Genomic DNA, 25,043 nt, shown 5'->3' with positions numbered 1-25,043 from the left:
TAAAAAGAATGAAGCATGCATTTTCTATACACTTTCAGGAAATTTTTATGATATTCTGGTTAAAAGCTCAGGTTTGATGATAAACTGACCCTTGGGTCAAGCGTCAACTCCACCACTTATGACATGAACTGCTTTGGATATATGGCTGCCTAAACCTCAGTTCATCTTTGAAATAGAAATATCTACCTTATGGACTAGAAGTGAGAAATAGATTGGTTAATACATATGAAGTGCATAGAACAATGCATTTAATTAATATAGTAGTCCCCCTTATCTGCAGGAGATATGTTTCAAGACCTCCCCCCTCAAGTGGATGCCTGAAACTATGGATAGTACAAAACACTATAAAATACTATTTTTTCCTATATATACATATCTTTGATAAAGCTGAATTTATAAATTAGGCACATTAAGAGATTAACGACAATAACTAATAATAAACTAGAATAATTATAACAATATACTAGCATCACTACTCTTGCCTTTTGGGGCCATTAAGTAAAATAAGGATGACTTGGGTAAAGCACTGAGATGAAAGTCGATCTGATAAATAAGAAGGCTACCAAGTGACTCAAGGGTAGGGGGCATCTACAGCATGGAGATGTTAGACAAAGGGACGATTCATGTCCTGGGGCAGAACAGAGTGAGACAGCTTGAGCTTTCTTCATGCTACTCAGAATGATGCACAATTAAAGCTCACAAATGGTTTATTTCAGAGTTTTCAATTTAATATTTTTGGACTGCAGTTGACTACGGGTAACTGGAACCGTGGAAAGTGAAACCATGGATAAGGGAGGAATACTGTACTCAATAAAGGCTAGCTTAAAACTATTGATTTAAAAATGTATTAATTGTTTAAAATTGTTAATATGGCAAGTCTTTTATCATGTACTGTTTGTAAAGAGGCAGGAGGTAAAAGAGTAGAACATAAATGTGTGTGTTTATCGTGTGTGTGCCTGTGTGTGCACGTGTGATGCTTAAAAAGATTCCTGGAAATATGCACAACATTGTCAACCATGTTATCTCTGGAATTTGGAGTAATTTTCACTTTTATTTTTGTGTTTACCAGTATTTGATTGAATATTCCACCATAAACATGTAACATCTTTATAAACAGGAAGACTATGCATCAAGGTAAGGAACATCATTCTCTAAAACATAAATTGTCTTGGCACACACTGTGTCTTTCAAAGCACTATAAAATGCCAAAAAAAAATTATACAGATATGAAAATGTATATAAAATTAACCTGGACATTGATCATTTTAAAATTCAAAATGTCTCTGATACAAGACAGAGTGCCTTAAAAATACTCAATGTGACAAGACAAGATAATAAGATTTCTTTCCATAAGACAAGAAATAAAAATCAATTTTATCATGTGGTAATCATGTCATGTACAATTATAAAGTAGAGATTTCAGGTAACACACAAAATAAATTGTTGCTGATTAACCTTAATATGCTATCTCTCCTGAAGGTGGACAAATAATGAACAGAAATATTTGAGCAAACAAACCCATGAAAATGTAAACCCTCATTATTCCTGACACATTTGCTATCTGGATGAGTTTTCAGATAACTGTGGAATGTGCCTGCCATTCCAGCATTCCCAGCATTTCTAATATGACACAAATAACAATTTTCCAGAAGAAAGTTCATCAGTCTTATACTACAACTATGAATTTGGAATCTCACTCTATACTTCCATAGAACAATAGGTAAAGTCCTCAATCTTAAAACAGCCTCACTTATTAAAATAAGACATTTGTTTCTTATGGGAAATTTCTTGTGCAGCTGATGAGAAATGACTTAACCTTTTCAGATAGAATTTTGATAACACAAATGAAGAGCTTTAGAAATGATTCTCACCCTTTATTCCAATAACTTTAATTTCAGAAATCTATGCTAAAAATAATTAGGAATGTGGACAAGGATTTATATATAATAATGTTATGATTGCATTATTTACAACAGCAAAACAGTGGGAAATATAATTATCTAATGATGTTGGAAAAATTAGGTAAATTAGGTTAAGGAGGTATTAAATAAATTTATATAATATAACTTTATACAGCCATTGAAATAATGTTTACAAAGTTTTTATGGTATGTGTTTCTGATAATAATAAAGCTAAAAATGCTTTATTATTATTAGCTATTAAACTAATAGCTAAAAAAGCAAGCTAGAAAACTGCATAAAATGTATAAAAGCTCATAAAGAAACATCCAAAATTAATTATCATTGTTGGCGGGTTACAGGTAATCCCTCTCATCCATTAGTGTACTTCTTTTTGCACTTTCCAAATGGAATGGACCTTAAAGGTCATTTAATCCAAAAATATCCATTTTATGCAAATGAAAAGCATCTGGAGAAATTAAGCAATTTAGACATGGTTTCACATAGACAATGCAACCTAGGCCAATGTTCTTTTCCACAGTATCATCTTGCTTCTGTTTGGGGCCTATAATTATTATGTGCAATAAATCATGTGTTCATATTTTTGCCTTGATCCTACTCTCTTCCAGAAAGTTCAGTTTGTCCAAAGACAGTCTAAATTCAGCTGCTTGTGCTATCATTTTAAAATGAGATCATTGGCTTTCACTGTAAAGAAGCTAATATGTACAAATACTTTGCAAGTCAACTCATAATTAATGGGTTCAGCGTCTACGCAAATTCAGTAGTGGGGCTTCTCACCAAAGTGAAAGGTTGATTCAGGGTCCTGGCAAGGCAAATAAGGAATTGTTTGGCTACTAACTACTTAAATAGGAAATACACAGAAGTTCCTTGTGCTTCTGTAAGAAAAGCTGAAAAACCATAATAAAAAAGTAACTAGCACAGTCATTCTCAACATGTGGTCCCAGGACCAGCACATTACCATTACCTAGAAACTTGTTAGAAATCCAGATTTTTAACCTGCCTCTCCATTCTTACTGAATCAGATCTACTGTGAGTAGGGCCCAGCAATCTGTAGTCTGCAACTTAACAAGGCTTCCAGAGAACTCTGACGCATGCCAAATTTGAAAATCACCATCCTAGCAAATCAGTAGGTACCATGGTAGAGCTTTGCCAAAACTATGTTTTCAGGCAAACATCCAGACAGGGATTCCCTTTAGCTTCTGATAATTATAAAATATAGAGCTAGTCAGGTCCCCGAGAGTCGCCTCTGCTCGCCTCATCCCTTAATCGCTTGTTTAGTGACTCTGATAAGGAGGTGGAATGTTAAACAAGATTTTTTAAATTCCAAGAGTTCCCCACTCTAAATGGAACATTTTATTATATAAATGGTGAGATTCACATGTGACTTTCCTACTTTTCCTTCGAGAAAGAGCTGAAACTCATTATTATTATTATTATTATTATTATTATTATTAAAGGTTATAATTAACTTGTTGGTGGAATTCTTTCTTTGGCAACAGAGATGTCACTGGCTTGATGAAATCTGAAAGAATGTTACAAAGAGACTTCACTAGTGGTAGGGGGATGTGAGTTCTGTTCCTCAGTTGGTTGAGCTCAGACACAACCCTGAGCACGTTTCATTTTGCTCTACCATAGAGCTGTTTCTTATTATCATCACTAATTTTTTTTCCAGAAGTCCAAAGAAGAAAATGGCACTTGAATATCTGAAGGAGAGATTCAGCTATTGTATTAGTGTATTTGTAGGTTTGTTTTTTCAATTGCATATACATTTAATTGTGTATCTACTAGGTATATGCACGGCATTGTTTTATGCAGAATACCATATAAATAGATGAATGAAATACTCCCTGCTTCACAAGAAGTTTATAATACAAAAGGGGAGATAAGATGAACACACAAAAATTATCAAAAAGTATGACACAAAGCATACCCTAGGCATCAGAGATATGTGAATAATGTGTGATGAGGTCTAAGGAAATTTGTTCACCATTTCTAGCTTGAGAAGAATTGAGGGGGAAATTTATATATTCATTTGAACTTTAAGAAATGACAGAGCCAGGCGAGATGGCTCACGTCTGTAATCCCAGCACTTTGAGATGCTGAGGCGGGACAATTGCTTGAGCCCAGTAGTTCGACACCAGTCTGGGTAACATAGTGAGATTCCCCTGTCTACAAAAAAAAATAAGAAAAATTAGCTGGGCTTGGTGGCACACTCCTGTAGTGCTGGCTACTCAGGGATTGAGGTGGGAGGATCCATTGAGGCCAGGATGTCAAGGCTTCAGTGAGCCATGGTTGCACCACTGCACTCCAGCCTGGGCAACAAAGCCAGATTGTCTCAAAAAAAAAAAAGTACTGACAGAAAGGAGGGAGCTCTAGGAAACAAAAACTTCAACACCAATGCAAGGCAGAAAGCTTTGAAATGTGATCAGGCAAAGGTGAGCAGGCCAATTACTATAGCTAGCCTCCCTAGCTATGTATTAGTATCACTTGGGAAACTTTTTTTTTTTTTAAATAATGATGTCCTGGTCTGTCTCCCTCCCCCAAAATTCTGATTTAATTTTCTAGAGTGTCACCTGGGCATTGGCTTTTTAAATTTTTAAGTTCCTTGAGTAATTGGAACGTGTGGACAGGCCTGAGAACCATGGCTATAGCAGGGACGTGGAAGTGTCTGACCCCATGGCAGGGGAAGTATTGAATGCCTGGTTAAGAAATATGTGTTCTGTTTAGTAGAAAATAATAGCAGAGTGTTTAATAGCCACTATGATAGCAGAAGGATGAGGCAAAGCAGCTGTAGGGAAAGGAGAGCCAGGGCAGAGCAGATGCACATTTTACAGGGCTTGGTAACAGATGTGTGTTGTGATTTCAGGAAAAAGAAACTGAAACTGTAAGGAAGCAGGCAGATCCCTGAACAGGCCAGTTTCTCTTGAAAACTTGAGATTCCAGTTCACCTAGCTAAGCAAGTCCTCTGTTTTTGTTTTTTTGACAGTTATACTACTGTCATTTGCTCAATGGAAATATAAAGTTGGCATCACTGAAATTAACATGTTTTTAAGAAAGAAATGATCACTCAGAGCTTAAGGAAGACTGCCCAAATCATAGTGATCTCCTAACAGGGATGGGGGATGTGATGATGAGCTTTAGAGCTGAGAGAGTGAGGGAATATAGAACTAGCAACAGAAACATGTCAGGCAAGAATGATAGATACTGCTGGGATAGCACCATCAGTTGTGTTTTATACATGTTGAGGCGGAAGGACACACAAATCAAAACATCTATCAGGTACCTGGACAATCTTGACTCTCCAAATTCTGCCCATAGGAGACAAATTAGGTAGGATTCAACCTTATTTAGAGGTTATATCTCCTGAGGGGGATATTGCATCTGCAGAGTAGAAAAAATTCTTGAAGGGAGTATCAAGAAAAGGAAAAAAATGACTAGGGATAAATGTCTTGGAGAATGTCCATATTTGGAGAAAGAACACAAAGAAGGAGGGGTTGAAAGATGGGAGATGCAGGTTAAGGCATCTTTCAGGAGGTTAAGAGAGACAAGGGTTTGGAAGAACATTCCCAACCCATACCACATGCAAGGTGTTTATTCTGCTACGGCTCATGCATTTCATCAAGTTTGGAAAACACTGCTAGAGTAAGAAAAAAGAAACTGAGAAATTACCTCAGTGAATTCACATCAATGCTTAATTCATTATTTAAATAGAATTTATATAACTTTTGAGAAACACTGATATTCTACTCACACCCAAATCTATTCTCATACCAAAAATATTGCAATTCAATAGTGACTGAATTTCCTAACAAAAAGGAGTTTCTTGGTAAATTTTGAAGGTGCAATTTTAGGAGATAGGTGGGGGCAAAAGTCATTATAGACAGTTAATTGGGGGGAGATTGCTAAGAAAAAAATTCTACGTTTTCTTAAGGCTTTATTACCCAAATGGTAGTCTGTAAGTCCACCAAGAGACAGTGTTAGAGGGAAGCAACTTCAGCTAAAAAAGATGAAAGACCTTCAGGGGAAAATGTTAATTATTTTGGGAAACGTCAAGTCTACAAAGGAAGTGAGTTGGGAGGTTTCAACAATATTTGTAATATTGAGAGTAGAAAGTAAAATTTGTACAATCATTAAAAGAGTCTGGAAACTATAGTTAGAAGCTCCCAAACTCCTCCCAAATTGATAAAAATGTCAAAAATACTTCAAGCAGCTGAACTGGATAATGCATTGGCGTAGCAAACACACTGTACCTGGAGTCTCCAAACTCCCTTTTTAGTTAATCCACAAACTGTCATTTGAAAGCTCCCATATGAAGGAGCTTGTTTATCTTTCCTGGAGTCCTTCCTCAATCTAAATGTAATTCGGATATTATGTGTTTTTACAAATTAAATCTGCCATTCAAAGCACAGTTTAGGCAAAACCAAACAAAAATGTCTAATTTCTTTTCAAAAAATAGTCTGTTTTCCATTTTAAAGACATACAAAAAGAACAATGACCTGAAGTAAATTACTTATCAAATTTTCAATGCTGCATTTTTCCTTAAAAATAAAAGGAAGTACATCTAACAAGATAGTTCAGAGAAAGTATCTTCAAAGCTATATTTAAACATTTCCCAGCTTTAGACAATTTAAATACCCAGTCTGGTTTCTATGAAACTTAAAAAGATCAAACCATTAGAAAGAAGCTAGGCTTGAAGGGGCAATGCTAGGGACTTTGGTAAACATCTGGTTGCCATTTTCAGTTGTAAGAGCTAACCCATTTAAGGAAGCAGTTTAGTTTCTTTGGAGTAAAAATGAGACACTGGCTTTTTGTTCTCTGTGCACAGCGAAGGGTAAAGAAAACATCAATCAGAATAGGGAGGTCACTCTAAGCTCAACTTTTATAAATAAGAAAATTTTTTTCAAAAATTAAAGTAAATTGAACTCCAGTCCCTGTAGTCTAAACAACTCAACTGAGTTAAGGTTAAATAAACATTCCTTGAGCTCCAGTGAGCCAATTAAAGAATGAATTCTGTTTGGTCGTAAATACATCAGTAAATCTATAAGCACTGAGGAAAATAACAATAAACCTGAGCATACAATTACTGTGTGTCATAACACAATAAAATAGAATAGCGCAGTCTTACATGTTTCTTTGATTCAATTCCTTTTTTCCCCCAGTTTGATTAACCAAATAAAGTACAGAAGCACTTCTGATACCGTCCAAAGCCTATTACTTGCATAATGAAAAACGTATGTCAAACGTGTTCTCGGCAAAACACCAGCAAGGCAAAACACACAGTGCCTTTTAAATGTGACCTTTACTCTTTTGTCTTCCTGCTAAATAGCCATAGAGCATATTAAATTCAGGAAAGCAGCAGGGTGCTGGTGTGGGGCTAGAGGGGGAAAAGGAATGAGAAGAGAAGTTCATTAGGCTCTCAAGTCTTAAATTATCAGCAGAAGCATCTGCTATAAACGTGCACTACTAGTCCAAGAGGGCCACCTCCAGATTTGCCCCATACTGGTGTTTCTCACCTCTTCCTTGCCTGCTGTTTCTCTCTTCCACCCATGCAACACCAGACAAAGCAAAGACTAAAGAAAAGGAATCCCTGCAATGATAGAGATTCACATTTTTGTCTTGTTTTCTCTCATTCTGTGTGTTTGAGTCTTACATTGTACCACAGAACTGTAGAGTTGAAAAAAAGCTTTTGTGGTCATTTCACTCATTCTGCTACATAATACAGCAACCCAGAGTTGCTTCTGTTGCAACCAAACTTCCTACGTTTTGGTCTGGGCTGTTCTATTGCTGGACAACTCTGACAGATAAAATGTCCTTCCATAAACTGGTCCTAGTGATGCCCTCTTGAGTTACCAAAAATAAATCTTGCATTCAAGCACCTTGTTAAACAATGGGAATACAAAAATATTGGTTCAACTACTTATAGGGCCTCCCAGAAACATTCTCTTCAGTTGAACAATCTGTTTTCTCATTCCTGCTACAGTTCTGGCTTCTGCTGCAACTGTAGAAATAAACCCTCTTGAAGTATACGTAAATAATTCTGACAAAATGATAAAATATACTCTGTGTGAGAGTCTTTTGAACTACATATTACTGAGACTTGACCCCAGGAGCAGGTTAAAAACTTAGAAAAATATGTATCTTTTTTTTTGGCCACTTACTATCCTATGAAGTAAAACAATTATTTACAGCATCTGGATGATAGGAAAGATAATAATTTGATGGTGTCTTTTTTTTCTAGAGAAGTATGTTATTAAAATTCTGGATCATAATATATGTTTTTTCAAAGCAAAGAACTGGAAGGCCAATAAAACTTACATTACACTAAGAAATAAACTACAGAGCATAATATAAAGGATGCAGATAGGACCTAAGTGATATGACGCGGTTTTTGACTGTCCTCCTTCTTGCTTTGTATGTTTGCAAGTAGCAAAAGCTGTATACTTACTTTTACCAGAGAGCATCCTTAGGTAACACTATGTGTTACACTGCTTTATAGGCTATTGAACCTTCAGTAAATCAATTATCACCTCTCAGCAGATGACTCACAAATCTACATCTCCTGACCTGGTCTTCCTGCTTGCTTGAGTTTCTGCTGAATACATCCCTATGAAAAGTTCACAGCACCTATAACTGAATATGTATAGAACGAAACTCATCCAACCTGTCCCAAAATCAATAGGTCAAGTAACCTGGCAAATGTAACAGGAGAGCCTTGAAAGCAAGGAAAGAGTAAAATTCTTAAAAATGGACACAACTACTTAAAAGCCCCAGCAGTATAGAATCATTTGATGTATAAACTATCAGCCCTATGTAATACTATATTTATGGTTTCATTATATTTGGTGTACGAGTGGACTTAAGTCTAAGTAGAATATCAGTGTTCCTCTAAAGTCAAATAAAATAAAAATTTTATGAAATAAGTTTTAATATGAGTTTCCTGAGTGAATTTGCTGTTTAAGGAGCCCAAATATTGATGTACTATTTTATCTTCCTTTGTTAATGTATTTAATAAATATTTATCATATGCCCATATGTGGAAGGTGTGGTTATAAATGATAAGCAGAAAAGACATGGTCCCTGACCTTAGGAAGCTTACAGATTTTTTTATGTGAGATTTTTCCAAGGAAATAATCCAGGAGAGTATGTCAGAATTTCAGGAGGATTTACAACCCAGACCTTTTAATGAGAACACATGAGTTGAGAAGGCTAAATTGAAAAACACCCATCAAGTTCATTTTACCCACAATAACATCCAACAGCAGCACTCTTATACTACTGCATATTTTAAATACACCTCCCTATGGGGGAAATGTCATATTCTCCTTTCTGTAACTACTTCTTGACAGCAGTAACAATATTATCTCCCGTTTATGGTGTGATTACTACGTATCATTCTTAAAACAACCTCAAAAGGATCAACTTGTAGATGAGAAAACCAAGACTTTCAGAGGATAAGTTACTTGCCCAAGGTTATGTAACCATTAAAAGGTAACATTAAGGACTCCAACCTAGGTTCTGTCTTACTTCAATGCTTATACTTTTTAATTCCCAAAGTCTACTACCTCCCCAAGAAAGTTATTATTGTGGTTAAACTCATCTTACTTATGGGCAATTTAAAGCTCGACTTCCTTATAGCTTCTTTTTTATTACAAATAAAAAGAAAAATGTGAAATATGTTTTCCATTACAAAGGTTAAGACTGATCTGTCGTGGATGTTTCTTTTCTATACAAACTTCAGAAACAGCTTTTGGCAAGTAGCCACTATAAATAACCTTCAAAATTAGACTAAATTTCAAGTGATATACTGATGTTGGACATTCTTTAGAGTGCAAGTGAATGTAAATAAAATATAGGAAGATAGAAATCTATTAAATTATAAACAAGGAAGGAAATAGATCTTCCTTTTTATATTTTCCACAACATTAAGTAGTGATCTGTATCTCTTGCTCTATTAACTATATCTTTTAATAGTATTTCCCAAGAACACGTTTGGGTAAATAACAGTGTCCTTATTAGGAGGTGAAAAGCTGTGAAGCAGCATCATTTAAATACTATTCTCCAGAACACACTGCATCAAGTTTAATATCAATACAAATTCCAATAAATAGTATTTATTGTAGTATTAACTGTAGCCCTTTATAGAAATGTCTTCGCTATATCATGCTGTAATGTTATACTCTCAACTCGTATTAGAATGTTGCTATATGAACCAAGATATGACATCTACTTCATTTCCAATACAAATGTTGCTCTGGCTTTTGACCCATTGCATAACTTACTGTTGTTTACTTAATACTCCCTTTGAAAAAAATTGTTTTAAATATCTCATTTGAGCATGTGGGAAGTTAGGGGGATGAATCATAATGGTTCCTTCTTCCTGAGAGTAAAACTTCTATTATTTCTCTTGTTCTAGGTGCTTGGAGGCTCACAGACAAAACTAAGCCTAAATTATGGTAGCTAAGTGGAATAACCAGTTTGGCCCCTAATTTTATATGTACATTTTATTAATTTTGTTATTATATATTTTATTGTAAACCATCAAATCATTTTTGAATAAGATTTGGTGTAAGCTAAAAAATGAAACATCTCAGTTCTAGAGTTGAATCATCAACTTGGTATGACATCATGTTACATAGGCTTATTCTGGATACAGGAGCTAGGAAACTTTTTTCTGTAAAGGGCCTAATAATATAAATGTTAGGCTTTAAAAGCCATACAGCCTCTGTTAAAATTAATCAACTCTGCCTTTGTAAAACAAATGCTGCCAAAGGCAATACAAAAACAGAGGAGAGTGGCTGTGTTCTAATAAAACTTTATTTACAAAAACAGGCAGTGGGCCAGATTTAGCCAGTGGACTATAGTTTGCCAGCCCTTGGCAAGGACTTCTATATGGTCTTTTACTTTCTGTGTTTCTTCAAAAAACATTCTATGTGAAACCCTCAAGTTATAAAAACAAGAGCAATTTTAAACTGCAAGACTGACTTTAATTCTGTAGCTTGATTGCAGGTTTGCATTTTGTTTTCCACATGGATTATAATATACATAATTTGTTTATTTGTATATCCTTTTCAATACAATATGTATTCAGAAATTGACAGAAAATTGCCAAATATCCACTACTCTTTAAGTATACATAAATGATTCTGATCCAATGATAAAATCTACTCTAAGTCAGAGTCCTTGACGACATACTACTTGGATTTTACCATTGGAGTAGGATAAAAACTTTCCTTTTTAGACCACTGTGCACCGAAGCATTGATTTACTAAACAGCACTTACATGATAGGAAACAAAATAATTGAATGGTGCTTCTATCTTTTCCTTTAGAGAATTATATGTTCTCACAAATGCAGGGGCATAAGATATATTTTTCCAAAGCAAGGGATGGGAGAACCATAATAGTGCATGTTTTTACTCTGCTACATTTTGTAGGCCTAAATCTGTAAAGACAATTGTTCTCATACTGTTCTCAAAATCAGTTTAAAGATGAAATGCTGTTTGTAAATATCTATGCAGTTAAATCATAGGCAATGTAATAGCATAATAGCAAGCAGACTGTTGCATTGTTTTACTCCCAAAATTAACTGTAAAAATTGTTACTCTTTGAACCAATAATATGTCCCTCAGAACAGTGCTTTCCGAACTGGGCTACACATAAGAATTACTTGTGGCTGTTTTTAACATGTAAAATCCTGGGTCGCTTTCTCTGGCTACTGCATGAGATAAAACACTGACTGGACTTTACTTTGTCTCCTTCTAGAACTCTGATAAGGTTGGACAAAGTGATTCAATCCCCACCACATACGACTCTGAAGTTAAGAACATTAATGCCTTTAACAGATAAGAGAACTAGGTCTCAGAGAACTTAACTTGCGTAAGTCATATGTTCATAGCCCTAAAATCTCTGCCAATAGAGACATCACTTTTCTTATGTCACTAGAAAGGAATTAACCAGTGGGTGGGGTGACATAACACCCATATTCTAATGTAGGACTTAAAACTGCCTACTTTTTCCTTTTCAATAAGTGTCTAGTATATAAGTCATAGGAAAACTAAATCAAATACAAAACTCAAAGTTACTCTACCAGTAAATATTATATTTAATAGTGGAGTATTTCCTATCTGGCCTATGACCATTTTAGTTTTGCTGATTTTTATCCTTTTATGTTCCTCAAAAGGTTAAAAAAGAATGGCTCCAAGCTGGAAAGGGGCCACGTGTCCTTCAAAGGATGGTGCAAAGTGAGTGACTTTAATTCTGTAGCTTGATTGCAGGTTTGCATTTTGTTTTTCGTGTGGATTATAATATGCATAATTTGAAAGTGCAATATGTATTCAGAAATTGACAGAAAATTGCTAAATATGTACTACTCTTCAAGTATACATAAATAATTTAGATCCAATGATAGAATCTACTCTAAGTAGATTTTAGAGGTGAATGGGATGGATCAGGAGAGGACAGGAAAGCAGGTGAAATAGGTGAAATAGAGAAAATACCTTCTATATTTATTGTCCTAGGATGAAAAATACATTTTTTCAAAGTGTCAACACTGCACCTGGGTACTCAGTAACATTTGTTAGATTATCTGTTTTGTTTTTAATATAATATTTTCAAATTGTGGGTTAGTAAACAGCAGCAAATGCAGAGGTAAAAGGAAGTGGAGTAGGGTTCTGGATTATTCTGGATTGTTTCCTCTTCCCCCAGGCTGCTCAACTTGGGAAGGTTTCGTTTAAATATTCCCACCATAGTTTCATATTCTGTGTTGATAAACACATGATAAAAATAACCATGAGACGAATATGTGAAACTAAAGCAAAACAAATTCTGTAAGAATCACATTTCTAGGAAATATTGTTTTGTAGCAAGTGCCTCAATTCAAACAAAATTTATAGATTAAATTTGTGGCATGGAAAATAGGCTGCAATAAAAATGTTTTCTTTCTATACAATAAATCATCAAGGAAATGTTAGATTATAGTCACAACTCTTTTTTAAAAAAATTTCAGGTTTTTGGTGCATATTGTTCTCATAGTAAAAACTACAAAATCAAACAAAAAAACAAAAATCAATGTTCCATACTCATGAAATTGTGAAATTGCTACCCTTTCTTGAGACCTATCCAGTAATAATATCTTATTATACACAGTAAAAGAATGCCAGGACAGAGGTAGGATTTAGATGTTTTAAAAGCTGTGGGAATGTGGGAAAAGGAAACCAAATCAGCATTTACACTGACAAATTCTAGGGACACTATATAGTTATCTTGTGCCGCTGGGCCCAGCAGTTCCTTTGGCTGCCATATTCTATTGCCTTCAGGCTGTTTTTGCACTTCCTTGATATTTGGAAGCTGCAGGGTAATTCTCTTTTTTCTGGTAAAACTGATCCAAGAACATCAAGGGAAAGAGGAGATATAATCCATCTGTTTTGCAGCTGGAGAAAATTGAAAACTAAAATTAAATTCAAGTTGAAACGTACAGATAATCCATGTTGGGCCCATAGAAAGTCAGTAGCAGCACCAAGAAGGCAGGGAAATTTAGGAATTTTAGAAAACAGTAGCATGTTATCAGGGCCATTCTGCACAGCTCCAAGAGCATGGGTCCCATGGCAGTGTGCAGTAGTTATACAATCACCCCTTCAGTGATGAGATGAAATATTTTGTTGAATGAAAGAAATATTAAACATTTCATATTTTTTTCTTTATACTAATAGCTATTCTGATAAATAGGTTTCTAAATATCATTTATGGGTATCCCAGAACTCTAGACTGGTCTTACATAATAGAGGCAACACCAGTGAAACTATAAGGTTTGCAAAGTTTCTTTTCAGATCTCCTTAATACTCCAGAGCTTTCCTATTTTGTTTTCTTTTCCTTATTTGCTTCCAGAAGCTCAGTGCTTTAGATTTCCACACTACTCCTAGAAGGCAGTGATGACTAAACAGAATAAACAAATGTCTGTGTCCCCATGACCCAGGCTCTGCATATTTTAAGACCTTCTTTCTTCCCATCAAAGCAGATCTTCTGGGCTCTATTCCCTCAGAGTTTCTTCTAAGTAGCTCACAGTTTCACTGCCAATGTGATAAAGGATGGCCATGGCTAAATAGTCCCCCAACCTTCTCAGAAACACCTTCCCAATTTGCTTTCATTCATTCGCCAGCACAAACCAGCAAGGGGGCACCTAACTGAAGGAGTGCTGTGATGATGGCAAGATTGTTCTGAAAACTACTGTAATACCAGGATCAGACTATTCTCCCCCAAAGGAACCAATGGCTGAGAGCACTGAATTCAAATTGCTTCTCCTCCTCCCCTTTTAATAAATAGGAAAATAGATATATTGTACAATCATAAAGAAAAAAAATCTGATTTGCTTATTCTGAATGAGGGTTCTGCATTATTGTAGCTCTCATAATGATAGGTAAGTGCAGGATTATGGACTAAAGGAGAGATTGAAGCATCAAAGAGGTGAAAAGCCAGAGCAGAGAAAGTGAGAGTTGAAACACAGTTATCACCATCTGTCCATCCCTCACACCAGATGTAAGATGCAAGGTGAGTCACTTCAGCCGGTAAAGCCTCAGTTTCTTTTTCTGCAATCTGGGTTAGGGGTTGGAATTAATATTTCTTAATCTTAGGATGCTTGGCAGCTATAGTGTAGGTTAAATGTGATCATGAATACAGAGTATAGCATGGAATCTGCCACAGTTACTTGTTCAAGAAATGTTAGGTCTTATTGTTATTGCCCTTTTGACTCTCATTATTTACTCAACTTTCTTTGCAAATAACTTGTTTAAAAACTTGTCTCTTATTATTCTCTCCAAATGACAGAAATAATGTACTTGACAAGCAATGGTACATATGATCAATATCCATACTTCTTTCCTATTTAGAGCCAATCTGTGAATCACATTTAAGCTGGCTTCTGGAAACAATTTCCAGCACATTCTACTTGCAGTCAGATGAAGCTGCAATTTTTTAAAAATATGAAGCAGTTTGGGTGCTGGGCAGAACATGTATTCAGTCTCATAAACATGAACATTTTTTATGTAGCATTTAAACATGAACTATGCAACTCCAAAATGCTACAAAAATATAAACAAAATAATTTCAGGAATAAAGAGATATAGTTAAAGAAAAATAGAAGGGAAGTTAAAAAAAGAGATAAGTTTTCTATGATGTGAGAAAGTTGGTCATGGATAAATATTTGTTTTTATAAATTTTTTTAGAGGGAGATAGTAGCACATTCTAGAAATTGTTTAACATTATATGTCAAGTGACTTTGGCAGTTCCTTCTTACTATTCTGACCTTGTTCTAGTAGCCCCAGCCCTAGGCCAGCTTTGAGCCTTTCTTCAGCGATGACAACCGTATAGCCATGTTGAGTCAGAATGCGCTGGTGTAGCCGAAGCTCTGTTTTGCTGTAGAAAGGAGGCCTGTAGAGTATGGCCCTTCGGCCATGGCTGCCAAAGTGTGTCTCCATTGATTCTTCAATCTAAGAAAAGAAGGCATAAAAAATTCAATATAAAAAAGTAGTACATTTCCCTTGAAGGACATCATGAATGCAAATCAAGGGCTATTTGGGAAGTTATTCTAAAGTTTTTTCTCTAGAAGTGAAAGACAGTTTCTCTGAAAGGCTGACAAGGACAAAGATGACCTCATATGCAAGAACTGAAGGTCAACTGAATTGTCCTCACAGTAACAGAAAGATGAAAATTTTAGGCCATAAAATATAGAGGTCCTTGGAGGAATACTGATGCATAGAAATACAGAGCTCAACTCTAGCTGAAAATACAAATTAATAGCAATGCCTTTAAACTGCACTGTGCTTTTATAAAGTAGTTCTAGCTGCATTATCTTTTAATAGCTCTTTTAGGTAAACATAGTAGAGAAAACACTCAGAGAGGATGGGTTTTGTATGGAAAGGACATAGTCAGGAAGAGGTCGAGGTGAGAAGCAATCCAGAGCTCTTTGTAGATAAACAATGCTGCAGTTTCTCTCGATTAGGTTGTAGCAAAACTGGAACGCATCTCAGTGAGGCAGAATGGGTCTTCACATGTGAGGAGAGGAGAACTACTGAAGTATCATAATTCTACGTTATTCCCTCAATAGTTTATTGTTCTTTCATATAAATATTCCTCTTTCTCACAATGGAAATTGAAATTCTAATAACAAAGGGGATTTTTGAATTGACAAGGAAATAGAAGGCTGAAATTTAAATTCATTATAAGGCTTAAAGGCAGATACTCAGTTTTTTCTGAAAACTTGACATTAAACCTCAATAAAGTACAGATGATTTTTATTACTAGAAGGAGTGATGAGATTGGTTGGAGGTCAGCAAAAACCAGGAGAGAGGCTGAACAAGAGGAGCCAAAGGAGGTGGTGGAGAAGATGAGGGGGACTTGGTAAAAAACACAATTGGGAATCTAAATTACTTGCAATGACAGCTCTGAGTCAACCTGTCCATTTTATTAACCTAAAACACAATCTTTTTAATGTTGTGAATGCCATGTTTTTCAGCACTTAAATGTCTTCATTATTTCCCATACTGATAGAATCAATTCTACATCTTTATTTTATTTTATTATTATTACTATTATTATTATTATTCTTATTCTTATTTTTTTCTGAGACAGAGTCTCGCTCTGTCGCCCAGGCTGGAGTGCAGTGGCACAATCTCGGCTCACTGCAACTCCACCTCCCAGGTTCACACAATTCTCCTGCCTCAGCCTCCCGAGTAGCTGGGACTACAGGCACCCACCACCACGCCCGGCTAATTTTTGTATTTTTAGTAGAGACGGGGTTTCACCTTGTTAGCCAGGATGGTCTCGATCTTCTGACCTCGTGATCCATCCGCCTCGGCCTCCCAAAGTGCTGGGATTACAGGCGTGAGCCACCGCACCCGTCCCAATTCTACATCTTTATCAAGGAACACAAGATCATTTAACATATACCCTGCCTTCCTTCTCTGGTCAGATCACATCACACTCAATCATCTTTATTCCTGACCCACAACCTGCTCCTTTATACATCACTATTCTTTCCACCTACAATTCCTTCCTCTTTTCGTTATTTCACTTATCAAATTCCAAATCAACTCAGTAGTCAAACATTATCTCTTATGGAAATTTTTAATTGAAATGCATACTTTCATTAGCACTCATGAAAGGAAATTACATTTTTCTCATATCAGCCCCTTAACAGCCAGGCCTGCATTGTTCATGTCTCTCAAATGTCTATCCCAAGACATGATATCTGATACATGCTTAATAAACGAAGATATTTAGTAAATTAATGAATCATAGCATCTATCAAAATCTTTGAAGATGCATATTGAAAGAAAGAAGAAACAGGGTTAGATTGTAAATCATTTGAGGTCAAGAACCATATCCTATTTTTTTATTGCATACAAACTATTGCTAGCTGAAAATTCATAGACAAAGCATAGAGTAGTTCAGGAGGACACAAACTCTGGATCTAAACTGCTGGATTCAAATCACCTGGCTGCACCTGCATTATTTGTGTGACTTCAGACAATACTTTCCTCCTAAGGTGCTATGAAGATTAGACAGTCAATACTTGTAAAGTGCTCAGAACCATGCCTGCTATATAGGAGGTGCTATGAGGTATTACTTGTTAATAATAATATATCACAAAGAACAATGAGTCTGGAAAAACTGCTTCTGAGTTTGCACTCTGCCTGGCACATGTTAACATAGTAGCTTACTATATGTGTGATGAATGTAATGAAAAAGAATAGAGCTGTAGCTAATCATACCTTCTGTATGTGCTACTTTGGGAGAACAAGATTGATTAAATATTTTCCTTTGTTAAAAGACACTGCATTTTATTGATGAGAAAACCATTTAAATGCAACAATTTAAGTGAAAGTTGGGACACAATTCTCCCCCATTGTTATAAATGTTGGCAATAATAAATTTATAAGGGGTGTTTGAAACCAAATACACATTGGGCCTTTGGACACAGGGGTTAGAGGGAACGGAGTAGCCTGTAGAAAGCCAAAGTAAACAAACAAGTGTCTAGGTGAAAAGGGAAGACAGATGCTTCCCAATATATCAGTGTCACTCAAGCAAACCCACTGTATCCAGAATTCCCATGTCACATTTTCTTCTGTAATCACAGGGTGCTCCTCTCTATTACAGCTGGCTCAAGTACAAAAGGGATATCACACAAGGAAGGTATACTTTAAAACTTTGAGTAGTTTTTATTTTGAAAGATACCATCCTCTTTTCCCCCAGTCAAGATCAATTTAAGCAAGAACAATGTAACTTTTACTAATATACCCTGTAGAAGGCATATTCTAAATAAAGTATAATTATTGGCCATATTTGGTAATAAAAGTCATAGCATAGACTGAAATTTTAACCCACATCTCAGACTATAGAGAGTAAATAGGAAATGAGCTTGTCGGTAGAATTATGTTGTATTATCCTGTAATACAAACTGCTGCTGTCCTTGTCATATTTATAACACACTGTATCAGCAGAATGGCCCAATACCAAAGGGCAAGAACAGTTTTAGCCAGTCTGACAACAGGTGCACACATTGCGTATGTGAAATTAAAACGATGTGAACAATTATGTCAACCGCACTAGCAAGTGCGAGATCATCAAATGCTAATAGCAGCACTTTTAGAAATAGGTCCTGATTATTCCCACAATTCCAAAGGTATATTTTTAATGGAAGAATACATTTCACTGGCCACCACTACAACAACTTCACTTGACACAACCCTGCTGGCCCAGAATTTAGAAAAGAATGAGTGTTACATAATGTTAATTCTGAGTGTTCACTTGCCTCTCTCTCATCTGGAGAGCTGCAAAATATTTCCTTAGAAATCCCTTTGCTAGACTACATAAAAGTTGTTTTATAACTGGACACTTTTTATTTTTACTGAAAGGATGTCAAAATCTGAAAACTTTGTGCCATCTGAGATAAAGCAAAGGACAGAATGTTGTCATAAAGTACTGGGAGCATTGGATGCAGCAATGTAGAGTAAAATGAGAAGATTGGGAATCAAACATCTGGATTTGAATTCTCGCTCCATCACTTGCTTGCTTTATCTACTGAGCTAAATTATTTAATCTACCCACATCAGAGTTTTCTCACATGTGTAAATGAAGTAACAAATCCTACTGTATGAGGTTGTATTAGGAATTAAATGAATTTTCAATATGAAAGGGTCCAACATGGTGTCTCACCAATAAACTATGTTAAATATATGTAAATAAAACTGAGTAATAATATTATATTGTAACTTTATATTCAAAATTCCATAAGCTTTTCAATTAATATGTTTTGATCTATGTCCTAAAAAGCATTTTTACAATAATGTGTATGATTCCATATACCTGATATATGTTTTCCTCTATAGGAGTGATTATGTTTTAATGCATAAATATAATTTGTTTACTTATTACATTTATTTGATTTTTTTCCTGGGCCTCCCACATCTTGGAAACTTATTATGTTTATTTTCTGTCTCTCCATACCAGGATGGAAAGTAAATGAAAGCATATGTTTTTGACTGTTTTGTTCACTTTTGCTTTCCTAGCCTAAAAACAGTACTCGGCATATAAGAGACACATAATAAATATTCTTTGTATGAGTGAATACAAACATCTTTTCCTTCAATGTGTAGAAGTCTTTGTTATAAATACAGCCATGGAAGACTGGGAATAGAAAGTGGTTAAGACTTGTATTAACAAATTTATTTCAATATAATTGTAAATACTAGCAAGAATGACAAATATAGAGTTAAATATTTAAGCAAAATAATGAATTTACAGTAAAAAATTGAATAAAGAGCTACGTTATAAAAGTACTATATTTCTCAGTTACTTACACATTTAAAAATCTTTACTAAGACTTACCATGAAGTCAAGAAATATAGCTCTTCAAAATATAGTAAGGCTGAATTAAAACTTGTTTTTTTTTCACATAGCAGAAAGTTTTTTTCTGGATTTATTAAAGTAGCCATGTATTTATGACATCTTTTGATGCTCAAATACAAATCATATAGTAGACTTTGGATGTGTGTCATATATGACTAAAAGTTAAATTGCCTTCCTGGTCCAGATTTTGTCATTTTAGAAATATTATAGAGTCTATCATAGTGAATTATGTGTTCATTTTTGCACTGTAAGAATAAAATACAGATTCTTTTCCCCACTGGTGAAATGTACTCTTATTTTAGGGAATGTAAGAAGTAAATGGAAGGAATTTTCTAGGACCTATATCATATACATTTTCTATTTAAAACTTATCTTATAATTGCAGGACACTTTAGGGACCACAGGTTTCTGGATATGCAATGTGAGGCTTGAAAGGATGTCCCTCTCCAAATGAAGCTTTAGTGTACTTCTGTTTGCATTTTACAGCTGACTTAACTGAATCTCAAACTGATGATGGGAGGGCTACACATTTCTCAGAACTACTCCAGGTCACTGAGCATCTTCTGACTGTACTCCCAAACCGTACTTTGGGGCTATCCCAACCTTCAACATCTAATGATAGGCAAGTTCACTCACCTGTGGATTTATATACAAATAAGAGAGATAAAAAAGTAATAAAGTTTGCTTATCAAAAATGTATTCCTGCAGGGCGTGGTGGCTTACTCCTGTAATCCCAGCACTTTGGGAAGCTAAGATAGGAGGATCACTTGAGGTCAGGAGTTCGAAACCAGCCTGGCCAATGTGGTGAAACCTTGTCTCTACTAAAAATAGAAAAAATAGCTCGGCATGGTGGTGTGCCTGTAATTCCAGCTATTCTGGAGGCTGAGGCAGGAGAATGCTTGAACCCAGGATGTGGAGGGCGCAATGAGCTGAGATCGTGCCACTGCCCTCCAGCCATGGTGACAGAGCGAGACTGTCTCAAGAAAATTTTTAAAAATTAAAAGAAAATGTATTCCCAATAGAGCTTTGATGAAATAGTACCCACTTAAACAGGCATCACCTGTGTATATAGGTAAACCCCATTATCACCTATATCCCTCAATGTAATTTTCCCAAGGGCACACTTCACAACGTATAACTATATATTATTTGTTTAATGTCCACTTCTCCTACTACTCTGTTCCATGACGGCCTAGATTTGTCTGCTTTGGCCATTGTTGTGTATGCAACTTACTGCCAGGTTCTAAATAAGAGAGAATGGATGAATAAATGAGCAAATGAATGAATACATAAATGTAAAGTATGAGCTTATTTTTTATAAATACACACATGCCCTTTAATTATTTAACTATTAGGTGGAAAAAAATCTATCAGAATATTTCAGTCAAAGGTTCAATATTTGCATCTCAAACCATAAAATAATCATGACCTCTTCATCTCCAGTGACTCTCCTCCACTTCGTTTCAAACACCCGCTCCAATGGCCATATCTTAGACATTGTGGTCTCAGAACAGTCCCTCCCCTGAAATTATAAAATGAAACATTCCATTCTTTGATTGCACTGAAGTGTCTGGCTCTTCTCATTTTATTTCCAATTTATTAGTTCTTCAGTCATTAGTCTTTTCACCTAATCTGAACTTTTTTTTTTTTTTTTTTTTTGAGACAGGGGCTGGCTCTGTCACTCAGGCTGGAGAGCAGTGGCATGATCTAGGCTTACTACAACCTCCACCTCTCAGGCTCAAGCCATCCTCCCACCTCAGCCTCCCAAGTAGCTAGGACTACAGTCGCATGCTACCACATCCAGCTATTTTTTTATATTTTTTGTAAAGATGGGGCTTTTACCACCTTGCCAAGGCTGGTCTTGAACTACTGGGCTCAAGCAATCCAACAGCCTCGGCCTCTCAAAGTGCTGGGATTACAGGTGTGAGCCATTGTGCCCAGCCTTATCTTTCTACTGGCCTCTTTTTTCCTCAGCCTCTCTCTCTGCAGTTCAGATTCCATGGTCCAACACTCCAACCACCCTCTATCTAATATATTAAATTTCCTTGCTCTGCTGCACTTCCTTCACATCCACATGACAAAACATCAAACATTAAAGAGCCTGGACTCCACAGTAAATCCTCTGCCTTTAAGGAGCTAACAGCCCACCGAGAAAATCAGACATAAGCAACTAGTTATAATAAACTAGGATAAACCCAGTAAATCAGGAGGCATAGGATGCTGTGGAAACACTGAGCTAAGGGACCTGAGGGAGATCTCAGCAACCTGCCTGTCCTGCACCTGGGCTGGGATTGCTGAGAGCTACTGAAGAAAAGCACCCAGTGGGACAGATTCTGGATGGCAAAACCGATTCTGCCTCTGTCCTCTGGCTTGTTCTCGTCATTCTTTCATTTGCCTATTTAACATTTTTGAGCATTTTCTATGTAACAGGCATGGTCTTAGGGTCTGGGAATGCAACAGTGAAGCATCCTATCCAGGTTCTAGCCCTCACTAGGAGGGCTAGTGTTTTGCAAGAAGAGCAATAAACCATTAATGAAGTCATATAATTTCCTATGGAGATAAGGGTTCTGGTTTGTTAAAGAATGACCCAGGAGCTCTTTTAGATGATTTGGTGTTATTGCTTGCCTATATTGTGAATATTGTGTATGAAAGAAAATAAGTAATTAAATTAAATCAGTAATTTATCTTCCTGTCTTTTCCTTGCCTTGAAGAATTGTCTTTTTTCTCTTGAAGGTCCTTGCTGTTGACCTTGAAGGCCAGTACCATGAATACGTTTTATTGTGAGTGGCAAATAGGGTCAGATAGGAAACAAGAAATGACTGGCAATGAGGATAAAAATGGAGCAATGCAATGCTACTTATTATCTTGTTAAGTAGCTAGTAGGAAACCTAAATGCAGTGAGTAGTGGAGAATTTAAAGGTTGATAACTCTATGCTGGTCTTTATACGTAGGTCCGACTTTGAAGAACTTTGATTCGGTTTACTAAAGCCATGTCAGGTAGGAGGCAGATGAGGAAAACTGGACTTAGTATAGACAGAAAAACAGTGCTTTTCTTGTTTTGTTTTCTGGGTGGATGAGTACCCTGACAGAATTTCAGAAGGCAAGACTTTTACTACCTAAATCTCAGTATTTTCTAAAAACCACAAGCCGTCCCTTCCATATTGCAGAAAAGAGGTTAAAAAAAAGAGGTAAAGAAAGAAAGAAAAGAAAAGAAAACAGTGAAAGTAACCTGAGTCACTAAGCCATAAGAGGGATGCCTGAGACCTGCCCTAAGGAGGCATTAAACCATACAGGGGAAGCCTGGGAAGAGAGAGAACTGTGAAGGCCTGAGCAGTGAGTTCTGTTCTATGGAGCCTGATCTGGTGTAGAAAGAGCAAAGAGAAGCAGCAACAGGATGGTCAAATAATGCTATGTGTAACTTAGAAAGAGAGAGCTAAGGTACAGAGAATGAAAACATTCCAGTATTGGAGAGAAAATTTCAGGAAAATTAATTTGTTGTGAAGACACTCAGTAAACAGAAAGGGAGTCTGTAAGCCTAGTTTCTATTAGAAGGGAAGAAGGCACAAAAGAAGAAAACAGAAGGAACAGTAGGGCAGACCCTGACTTGGACATCCCAGGCTACAAATTAATTAATTATAAATGCTGTAATGCCTTAGTTGCCTTAGTTCACATCTGAAATACTGATACCTTAGAGATTGGTCATGATTTTTCCTTATCAGAAGACTTTCCATCAAATCTATAAAACAGTAAACATAGAATCTGAAGGTAAACTCTGAGAACTCCTAGGTAATCTCAATGTTTAATGCCCATTCTCCTCACTCAAAACTTTGGGACCATACAGTGCCTTTCTGAAAAAAGGTGTACAACACACAGCTGTGTAACTGAAGGAAGAAGAGAGGAGGAGAGAATGGAGAATGGAAGAGTGCAAGTTGCAAGACAAAAAAAATAAAAAATGCAACCTGAACAGTCTTGCAACGCTTCAAACTCCAGCAAATGCAGAATCATGCTGGGTGTAGCTTCGGCTCCAGTGAGGCTCCTTCCTTCTCCAGACTAACCCCTACGCATAGGGTGAATCTTGGAGGCAGAAAGAAATTAAAGGCAAAACTAAGAACACAAGGACAGCTTTTTCTCCTCAAGTGCATATCTAGGATCACCAGCTGTGACTTCTAGCCTTCCTGTGCCTGGTGTTCATTGTTGCCTGCCAACCTCCACCTCCCCTGGAATGCTCATTCTTTTCAACCAATATGAGGGAACCTATACTCTTTTCCTTTTCTGCTTCTCCTAAATTTTCCCTTTTCTCTCTTCTAGCTGTTTTTAAAAGTAGTATAAAGCATCTTTTTCAGCCTCCTCTTCAAGGCTCCTTTGAGATGCCACCCACGTTGCACAGCTGTGGGTCAGCAGTTTACTATTTACTGTAACCTCACAGACATAACACAGATCCAACTGAGATTACAAAAACACAGGGATAGCTGAGAGATGGTGGTCTTGACAGTTTCCTTCATTATATCTGTAAGAATAAGACAGAACTTGAAAATAAGATAGAACTTGAAAAGATAAAGAGAATGTAGTTTGCCATTTTTTTTTTTTGGACACAATTTGATGTGATTCCCTATTTTGGAGCCAATGAAAATCACTCCTGAGTGTGTCCCTCTTTAGTCTCTTCTCCTTCCCTCTGCTTTCCTCTTCCTTAGACTCTTCCCCTATCCCTGTCCTCTCTTTCTCAGACACTCACGTAGCACTTAACAGGAGGAAGAAGTTATTTTCTTTCTATCTCCAAGCCCTGATTGCTTTTGATGATGTTAAAGTAAATGCTCTCCAGCTGACTCTATGAGGTTCCTTATTGCCCTCTGAGTCTTACCACAGTGTCAGCAGTAGTTAAAGGATGTCCGTAATGAAAAAAATAGAGAATTGACAATCCACAATTATGAAATAACAAGCAGAGGACAAGGAAAGACCTTGTTCTTTTGAAGAATGTTAATATAATAGCAAGTCTCTGTCCCCTGATGCCAAAACAACAAGTTAATTCAGCAATTCAGCCTTAAAATAGTAAGTCTATACAGAGGCAATATAGCAGAAAGGAAAGAGCATTGGGGCAATTACAACAACAATATCAATACCTAAGCATCATGCGGTCGACCAAACATTTTCACAGATGCCAGAGACTCTGAATCTGAGTTTGAGGCTTTTCCAGCCACAACACAAAGCCTCCTGAATCTCAAGTCTC

The 25,043-nt window shown here is 36.3% G+C and overlaps 1 protein-coding gene across 4 annotated transcripts in view; it reads right to left on the bottom strand.

Moving 5' to 3' along the window:
• The window catches only part of CPED1 (cadherin like and PC-esterase domain containing 1), a 317,128-nt gene that overhangs the window by 273,567 nt on the left and 18,518 nt on the right, over positions 1–25,043 (bottom strand). For 3 of the 4 annotated variants that reach the window (XM_009243173.4, XM_009243172.4, XM_063726150.1), the window contains exon 3: positions 15,216–15,399. The exons of the other annotated variant lie outside the window; for it this stretch is intronic. In XM_009243173.4, coding sequence (XP_009241448.3) covers positions 15,216–15,387 — 172 coding nt within the window. In that variant the 5' untranslated portion in view covers positions 15,388–15,399. The remainder of the gene's footprint in view (positions 1–15,215; positions 15,400–25,043) is intronic. 4 annotated transcript variants of the gene reach the window in all.

This window comes from Pongo abelii, chromosome 6 (assembly GCF_028885655.2).
Source record: "Pongo abelii isolate AG06213 chromosome 6, NHGRI_mPonAbe1-v2.0_pri, whole genome shotgun sequence".
NCBI classification, from domain to species: Eukaryota; Metazoa; Chordata; class Mammalia; order Primates; family Hominidae; genus Pongo; species Pongo abelii.
Note: the sequence above shows the minus strand (reverse complement) of the source record. Positions and strands in the feature narration are given on the sequence as shown.